Below are 9,712 nucleotides of genomic sequence, written 5' to 3'. Positions count from 1 at the left end.
GGTCCTCGAGTCTAAGTTGGTTCTAGTACCAGAACCTTCAAAGCCACCTCCTTTGATCCAGGCTACCTCTTCAGTTCTGGCTCAGAGTCTCAATCCAGACCACCCTCCATTCACTTGGTTAAAATAGTACTGATACCTAAACAAACTCCATGCCTGGTTGACAAAGCCTCATCAGTCACCCCTGCATTGGAGTCAAGGCATCATTGGTCCCTATCTCCATTGGAACCACCTATTAAAAAACAAAAGAAAATGAGACATAACGAGAAGGACGGTTCAGCCAAACAGTATAGGCACCCACCATCAAGATGGCCCCCAGAGGAGCAGGATGTGATTTTGGTGCCTCTCTGTACTCTATTGCCTCACTTCGGTTCCCCATCTGGTTCCTTGTCTGGATCTGAGGAGGAATGCCGTAACATACCTTGCAAGGCATCAGGCTAGAGCTGAACTGCCCATGCCTCTGTCATGGCAACAATCGGACCCAATGACCTTCATATGATATATCTCTGATATATCTGCAACAATGGCCTGAGGACCACCTGCAGCACCGCCCAGTTTGCACCTCCACCACCACCGGGGTTCGATCATGACTCAGGGGATCCTGCGTATTTGGAAGCATGCTCTCCATTCGCTCCACCCAATGTAGATCTGGAGGAAGTAGGGACTATCGCATACCATTATGGGTGGCTACCAACTCTTCCTGTGGGAGAATTTTGTTGCAGCACTTGGAAACTCTCCCCAAAAAGCCAAAGTCCTCAGCTAAATGGATCCAATTTGAGGCCATTAGACTTTCCAAACAGGAGACAAATGCAGGAGGGCATGCAGCAGGTATGGCTGCAAAAGCCATGGCTTCGGCTATTGTCCTGAGAAGACACTTCTTGTTATGCATAACCACTCTTCCTTTAAAGATACACTGTAGAGTTGAGGACCTCCTTTTTGAGGGATCTAGCCTGTTTTCCCAGGTGATGGACAAATTCCTCCCTGCTATCAAGACAAATCGGCAAACCGCAAAGTCACTTAGTGTCTTTTCAGCACCTTCTAGCTAGAGGCAACACTTCACCCCAAGATAGCACAGTTTTGTGATGCCTTTCTATAAAAGCCAGAGGCATCAGCAACAGCAACTGCCATACCAGTACACTCAGCTTCAGTACCAGCTACCCTTCTTCCAAAGGAGGAAGAATACCCTGAGGCCCAGATCTGCAGGTCTGCAGCTTCCTCCTAGAGAGCAGAGTCAGCAAGCACAAAAGTTCTGACTAGCTGTTCGGTTCCCATGTTTGGGGATAGTTCGGCCCATTTTTATGAGGCATGGTGTTATATTTGTTCCGGTGCTGGGTTCTTTCAATAGTTTGTGATTCCTGGAGTTTTTATATCTTCCCCCATATCTCCCTGCAGTAGTGGCATTAGATAACCCATACCCAGAGCTCAGAGTTCAGCTCAATGTGCTCCTGCAGAAGGGGGCAGTTGAGAGGGTTCCCTGGTGGCTGGTGGCTGATCCTGGATTTAAGAAAACAAAATAAGTTTTTGAAAGTTTCAAAATTTAGAATGGTTTCTCTTTCATCTATAATAGAGCTCCTCACCCCCAACTCCTGGTTTGCTGTTTTGGGACTTAAGAATGCTTACTTTTATATTTCCATTCACCCCTCACACAGGAAATTTGCTTTAGGCAAGGTTCAGAGATTTTTCCAGTATGCAGCTCTACCTTTTTGGCCTCACCACTGCCCCTAGGGTCTTCACCAAATACTTGGTGGTGGTTGTATCTCATTTGAGGACTAGGGGTTGCACCATCTTCACTTTTTAGATGATTGCCTAGTTGTAGCCCATTCACGGGAATGCCTTAAGGCACATTTGGGTATAATTCTCGCCACCTGTGCCAGTTTGGGCCTAGTGATCAATTTGGACAAGTTCCAGCTAGAACCTTCCAGCCACGTTCCCTTCACTGGCGTGTCCTTAGATTACTTTCAAGAGAGAGCCTTTTTACCCTTGGATAGGGGTAAGTCTATGAAGGCTATGGCACATGCCTTCATACAGAAGAGGTGGCAATCAGGGCTATACGGCGCTTACTGGGTGATGTCATTACTGGGCCTTATGGATTCTACCACAACAGTCTTTTTTTTTTGCCAGATTACACGTGAGGAGTATCCAATTGTGGTTTCTTAGAAACTCTGACCCTTGCTGGCATCCACCTGGGCAATGCTTCTCCATCCCGAGAGCCATTGTGAAGTCACTTACTTGGTGGACAGTGGATACCAATCTTTTCGTTGTGGTCCCATTTGAGGTTTCGGTTTCCCAAATCACCCATACTACTGATGCTTCCTTGGTAGGTTGGGGCGCACATTGTGAAGGGTTTTCAGTTGAGGGCAAGTGGTCGGAGCCCAATAGAAATCTGCACATTAATATTCTCTTTTTTTAGGCCCCCCAGAGGGGATTTTTTATTGCATTTTCTATAGACGACAAACTACAACGAAAAAATAGGGAGGGGACATCTACATCTAGGGAGAAAGTAGAGAAAACCACTAATAACTAAAACCTCAAGAATAGGAGATCATTAAAAAGGTAAAGGTAAAGGTTCCCTTGCTCGAAAGCCAGTCAAATCCAACTCTAGGGTTGCGGTGCTCATCTCCGTTTCAAAGCCGAAGAGCCAGCACTGTCTGAAGATGTTTCCGTGGTCATGTGGCCGGCATGACTAAACACCAAGGCGCACGGAACGCTGTTACCTTCCCACTGAAGTGGTACCTATTTATCTACTTGCATTTTCTTGCTTTCAAACTGCTAGGTTGGCAGGAGCTGGAACTAGAGACGGGAGCTCACTCCGTCATGTGGCACACTCGGGTCTTGAACTGCTGAACTACTGACCTTCCACAGCCTGCAGTTCAGTGTCTTAACCACTTGAGCCACCGCAGATCATTACATCAGCTTATATAAGTGTTAGTCTAGAATGCTAATATTACCTTGAACATAGTCGATTAAGCTAAATTGTTTATCTTTTTAACCATTTTTTTAACTGTTTAAAAACAACCCCAAGAGCATCATGTATAACAAATGCTTTAAGGCACCATTCAGAGTTCTTCAGCCTTCACTTTGCTTTATCTTTTCTAATCCTCAATTGGTATTCTTGTTTAGGGGCAGCTGCCCCCTTTACTGAAGCAGAGTCCTTGTCGGAAGACACAGAGTCCGTCACTAAGTTTGCTGTCATCTTCTTCTTTGGTGTTTCTCCATTAGATTTGATGCTCATTTGATTATGCGGTTGATGGCTGAAAGTGGCTGACGCCTATTCTGTGTGAGCTAATTTCTCCCTTTTTAATCTCTCCCCTACCCCTTCTTCTGAGTATTCAGCTCAGCCTTATGAATGGACATTTCTATGCATCGGAGACAGGGCACTCTGACTCGCAAAAGTTCATGCTGAAATAAACATTGTTACTTTTTAAGGTGCTACCAGCCTCCTGTGTAGTCTATGAATCAGATTAATTTCTCCAATGTCTTAATTTTTATTCACTTTTCTTCTTTTACAGACCCTAATGAAAACTGTGGGTCCCCGCCAGTTGTAGAGAATGGAGTTGCTGTGGAATCATTGACAACGGACTCTGCTTATCACTTAACAATAACATACAGTTGCCATGAATACCATGTTTTGCAAGGCTTTATGACAGTGTCCTGTTTAAATGGCCAGTGGACTACCCCACCAGTTTGCATAGGTACAAATAAATGAAACATGAATAGGTGTTTACAATAAAAGTATTGTAAAATCTCCATAACCTTGACCTGAATGTCCATGGCTGGCCAGATCTCATCAGATCTCAAAGGCTACATGGGATTGGTTCTTATTGGTACTTGGATGTGAGGCCACAAAGGAAGTTAAGGGTTGCTATGAAGAAGCAGGCAAGCCACTTCTCTTTGTCTTTTGCCTTGAAAACCCCATGGGATTGTCATGTCAGCTGTAACTTTATGGCACTTTACACACATGCACAAAAAATGTCCATCTGTGTGTATGTGTAGGACTACCATGGATGTGACTATGATTCAGTGGTAGAGCGTCTTCCTGGCATGTAGAAGGTTCTAAGTTCAATCTGTGGCTTCTCAAGTTAAAAGGACCAGGTCATAGGTGATCAGGAAGACCTCTAGCTGAGTTCCTGGAGAGCTGCTGCCAGCCTAAGTAGACATGGTCTGATTCAGTATAAGACAGCTATATGTGTTCACTAGCAGTAAAGCTCGTTGTAGAAGCAGTCTATAGAAAGATGTGATGTGTAATGAATGCATAGAAAGGTACAGAAGTGGAAGTAAAGTCTCACACACACAGCCAGGCCCCCTGGGGCTCCCCCCCGTTCAAGGCCCCTGCGGCCCAGCCAGGTCGCCCGGGGCTCCCCCCCTTGTTTAAGCCCCCTGTGGCCCAGCCCCTGCGACCACTACCCCATTCAAGCCCTCTGCGGTGCAGCCAGGCCAGCCTTGGCTCTTCCACCCCACCCGTTCAAGCCCCCTGTGGCTCAACCAGGCCAGCCTTGGCTCTTCCACCCCACCCGTTCAAGCCCCCTGTGGCTCAACCAGGCCAGCCTTGGCTCTTCCACCCCACCCGTTCAAGCCCCCTGTGGCTCAACCAGGCCAGCCTTGGCTCTTCCACCCCACCCGTTCAAGCCCCCTGTGGCTCAACCAGGCCAGCCTTGGCTCTTCCACCCCACCCGTTCAAGCCCCCTGTGGCTCAACCAGGCCAGCCTTGGCTCTTCCACCCCACCCGTTCAAGCCCCCTGTGGCTCAACCAGGCCAGCCTTGGCTCTTCCACCCCAACCGTTCAAGCCCCCTGTGGCCCAGCCCCTGCGACCACTACCCCATTCAAGCCCTCTGCAGTGTAGCCAGGCCAGCCTTGGCTCCCCCACCCCCCGTTCAAGGCCCCTGCGGCCCAGCCAGACTGCTCACAGCTCGGCTGCCTACTTACCTTGGGGAGTCTTCAGGGCTCGGGGGGTGACGGGACAGGCAGCAGCGTGGAGTGGCAGTAGGCAGCGGCCTCAGTGCAGGCCGGGCCAGGAGCAGCGGCAGTGCAAAGTAGCAGGGCCAGAGTCACTGGGAAGCGAGAGGGCCAAAGTCTCCGTCCTCTCTCCTGAGATGAAATTGTCTTCTGAGGTGAGTTTTTGCACCTGCTGTTTCTGTGGGCAGGACTCAGGCAATGCAGCCAGTGCCTAGGTAGTCACTCTGAGTGACAGATCAGGCAGCGAACTGATTTTGCCAAGCATAGAACGTTGCCAGACCACTACCCTTTTATATAATAGGATAGGATGCGTATCCTGCATGAGGAGATGGAAGGCTTTTCTCTCAGATGATTTTCTCTTAAAGGCTAGTAAACAAGAACAGAGAATTAATTGGGACAGAGAATAAATTAGTGCACTCTGCTACATCATTGAGTAGGTGGCTAAAGCAGCACCCTGCTCCAATGACTTTTGTGTCTTGGACAGTCTCCTGTAACAGTGTTCCAAGTGACAACTTCTTTACTCTATCCTGGAGAACTTAACAAGAACCTCTGAGAGCTTACTTATCTCTTATCTAGATAACTCCACCCTTCACTTGCATGACTTTGCTCTGGGTTCAGTTTGTTTGTAATAAAAACCTAGAAGCTGGGCTATGTACAGATGAAAATAGTATGTGGTTACCATTATTATTGCCTTTTAATGTAGAGGACATGATTGACTTGGATAGCCTGCCAGAGAATAAATGCTTTGTTTGTTGATAAAGTATTACTTCAATTGAATCTTTTACAAATAACAAAAGATTCTTATCATACGATGTACTTTAATTCCAGTTTTTGTGTTTATCTGATGAATGTACAGATGCCTTCAGTAAAAACATTTACAGGGGCCCTTTCTGCACTCATATTTTGCCTCGGTTTCTGAGCACATCCTATTCTTCCGTTCTGCATTCCTTCCTGCTTTCACTTCCACTTTGTGTTGGGGCTTTCTCTTATTTCTGCATTTGTTTTACAGGAATCTGTATTCAGATCGCTTCCAGCACAGTGTTGCCTCACAGCTACCAAAACTCCTTTTGCTGTGATTCTTTGTTTTCATCCACTTTCAAATCGCTAATCCTTTCTAGAGTAGAATTGTTTCTGTGGGTATTTAAGTGTTGCCCACTGCCCTCCCCCATTTATGCCTCTCTCTCTCTCTCTCTCTCTCTCTCTCTCTCTCCCTGTTCTGTTTTCTTTTCTTTTCCCTCCTTCTCCAAAGACAAAAGAGGATGTATCCTTCCACTCAGGCAAACTTTAAAAAAGCCAAAGAGAGCATAAGAAGGAAGTAGATATAAAGGACTTGGGGATTCCCTGCTCCCAAATGTGTCAGTCTTGCATGTGTGGGCCTAGATTTCCCCCCTCCCTTCCCTTTCTTTTTGCAGAAAACACGGAAGGAGGGAGGGGTTGGCAGCCAGTTAGCTAAAAAAAAATGTGGGTTTTGCTTGTAGATGCAGAATGTATCCATAATACAAAAATAAAGGGGGGGGGAGGGGGGGAACCGGTGCAGAGGGAACGCGTGCAACTGTGAAGTCAACCCTTAAGGCTTGACTCCTCGGATTCTCCAGAGCAAGCTGTCAGTGCAGAAAGGGCCAGGGTTGGCAAGCTCTAGTGTACTTTGTTGTAGAAAATACTACAAGCATATCGTGTCAGCAAAAGTCTCATACTCATGTTAATATCCTACTAAAACAGCTTAATATTTCATTTGATTTTTCTAAAGAGCCATGTATCTTATCAAAGAATGAGATGGAAGAAAAGAATTTGGGTCTGGTATGGAGTTATGACTTTCGACCAATTCTCCATGGAGAATTCATTCAGTTTATCTGCAAACCTGGCTATTTTAGTCCATCAAATTTACCATCCGATTTCAGAGTAAAGTGTTGGAACGGACAGCTGTCGTATCCAGTATGCATTGTGAGGAGCAGGTAAACTATGAAGTCACCTGTTAAGTAATGACAAGTACTCTGTATACTTTATAAATGCATCATTCCTGTATGCTAGGGCATTCTAGCATGCACTGAGAGTGCATTACTGATAGGGAAATGAAGGGTGCAGGAACCTTTTCATGTACCCTCATTCCCACTGTGTTCAATTTTGGGAGGGAGAGAAGCTGATTTCCCAATTGCATTGAGAGAGAGAGAGAGAGAGAGTTCTTAACCAAAACTAATTTTATTACACACTTTTAAGTCAGAAAACAATTTTGTAACATTTCAGTATTCAACATAGAATATTGCAACACAATTCCAATACATAAATAGTGCACTTTTAATTCTATAAAGGATATCCTTGGTTATTCTGCCAAGACCCATAACTGCTGGTTGGTTGATCAGAACAACCAGGAACAAGACTAAAATCAGACATTAAGTACTCTTTTTCGCCCATGGAAGCTACTATAACTGTCGGTCAAGTCTGTGACGAGCATTTGACATACATCTGATGCATACAACAAAGTCAGTCCTTTCTATCTCGGGTCAGGAAAATCAAAGAAAGCTGGGTTAAGCCAGGGTGACTCACAGAATCAAGGAAGCTAGTTTCTGATACTTTTGTCTATTTAGTATTGGATAGTGGCTTCTGACTGCTGTAAAGTATAAACATTTCTAGGAGGTGCAAGTCACGTGAGTCAAAGTCATGTCCAGTGATGGCCATGTACAGCACATAGCAGCGGCCTGAAGCTTCCTGGGAGCAGAACAGAGCCAAAACTTCAACTATATATGCTTATTACTATAGATATTAAAGTGTTATTGGTGTTATCAGAGGTTTTTCAGAGTTATAACAGAGGACTGAGACTCAATCCAGCCCTAATTCTGCAACAATTACTTGCTACTCCTCCCTTCCCATAGGTACTGTGGGGATAATGAGGTGATGCAGGCATTGGGCAGGATGTGGCCCATCACAGATGCACATGGGCAGGGAGGAGTTTAACATGTTGGCAGGCAAAGAGAGATTTTGATGTGGGGACACTTTCAACATTATTATGTTGGGGAAGGCTGGGATACAAACCTCCTTGAAGTGCCAGCATTCTCAGGGACCTTTTACTTTCAGCTACAACTCCCCCCCCCCCCAATCCAAGACTGTATTAAGTGATATTGGACCAGATGATTCAGTGTTTGAACTGCACATCAACTTAGATTTTGGAAGTATGAGCTATGGCTGTTTGTGTTACAGTCACATTCAGTGTATTTTGCTTTTCAGTTAAAAGATATGTGAAGACGTTATGCGTGGGTGACTCATGGGAAAGATGGACTTATGCTGCGAGATGGAAGCTTGTCTAAGATGTGTGTGTTTTTGCCACAAGACCATTTGCCTCTGCAATCTGTGTGACATTGAAATAAAGGATTTTAACACTGTAAGATAGCCTATGTATTTTTTTCACCTCAAGTTACCTGTGATACTTATCTGTCTCCCATTGTCCTCCTTTTACTTTTTAAACAGTATTATTGTTCATTATTGTCCATTACAAACAGGGGTGGAACCTAATCCAAGTATTTAGAAGCTGGGATTTAATTTGAAAATCAGTCTAAGGTAGGGTTGTCAACTCTGGGTTGAGAAATTCTTGGAGATTTGGGGGTGGAGACTTGGAAGAAAGGGGTTTGGGGAGGGATGGGACCTCAACAAGATATAATACCATAGAATCTGCTCTTCAAAGCAGCGATTTTCTTCAGGGGAACTGATCACTATAGTCTAGAGATTAATTGTATTCCAGTAGGTCTCAAGCCCCCACCTAGAGGTTGGCACTCCTAGACTGAGGGAAAGAAGATGCTGTTTTGATTGTGAAATCAGATCTAATTAGCTTTCATAGTCATTCCTACACAAAGCCCACTGGATGGCCCTGGGTCAGTCTCTCTCTCTCTCTTAGCCTAACCTATGGCATAGGGGTTCTTGTAAGGATAAAATGGAACAAAGGAGGACATACACTTTAATCTTCTGTCTTCAGTGCAGCCCCACATTGGGACTGTGCTTCTGTAGTCTAGCCATGGAATATTTTATTCCAGCTAAAAAAACTACCAAAGTTTATAAATGGTGTTTCATAGGATCCCTAGGGAAAAATAAAGTTTTATGGCCCATTTCTTTATAAAATGTTTCAGAATTAGATACTACTGAAGGTGAAGATTCTGCAACTACTTCTGGAGAAGTGAACAATTCCAATAGCTCTTATTTAAATAGGGGTACAAAAAGGAGAGCCAAGGAATGTTTTTTCACTTTTTAACTCCTGCTTTTGTGTTGGATTCAGATGGACGCTTGGCTACTATGTCCTGTAACTTATACCTTGTAAGGATAAAATGGAACAAAGGAGAACATACACTTTAATCTTCTGTCTTCAGTGCAGCCCCACATTGGGACTGTGCTTCTGCAGTCTAGCCACGGAATATTTTATTCCAGCTAAAAAAAATGACCAAAGTTTATAAATGGTGCTTCATAGGATCCCTAGGGAAAAATAAAGTTTTATGGCCCAGTTCTTTATAAAATGTTTCAGAATTAGATACTACTGAAGGTGAAGATTCTGCAACTACTTCTGGAGAAGTGAACAATTCCAATAGCTCTTATTTAAATAGGGGTACAAAAAGGAGAGCCAAGGAATGTTTTTTCACTTATCCTTCACGCGGAGGCAAGAGGAGGATTTAGTAGGGAATTTATCATCCAGAAATTTCTCATATGAAGAACACTGACTTTTGAATTTGGGTTTGGGCTTTATACCCACCCTAAAATATGATTCTTTCCAAACTTGCATTGATT

General features: G+C 44.6%; 1 protein-coding gene across 1 annotated transcript in view; it reads left to right on the top strand.

The window, feature by feature from the left end:
• LOC107106089 (coagulation factor XIII B chain-like) overlaps positions 1 to 9,237 on the top strand; it is a 25,415-nt gene extending 16,178 nt beyond the window's left edge. Inside the window, 5 exon segments of the mRNA XM_015406178.1 lie at positions 644 to 825; positions 1,796 to 1,987; positions 3,507 to 3,689; positions 6,699 to 6,903; positions 9,210 to 9,237. Coding sequence (XP_015261664.1) covers positions 644 to 825; positions 1,796 to 1,987; positions 3,507 to 3,689; positions 6,699 to 6,903; positions 9,210 to 9,237 — 790 coding nt within the window.
• Positions 9,238 to 9,712: the final 475 nt, after the last annotated feature.

This window comes from Gekko japonicus, unplaced genomic scaffold, assembly GCF_001447785.1.
Source record: "Gekko japonicus isolate JY-2015 unplaced genomic scaffold, Gekko_japonicus_V1.1 scaffold1097, whole genome shotgun sequence".
Classification (NCBI taxonomy): domain Eukaryota; kingdom Metazoa; phylum Chordata; class Lepidosauria; order Squamata; family Gekkonidae; genus Gekko; species Gekko japonicus.
This window is presented reverse-complemented; position numbering and strand designations above follow the sequence as displayed.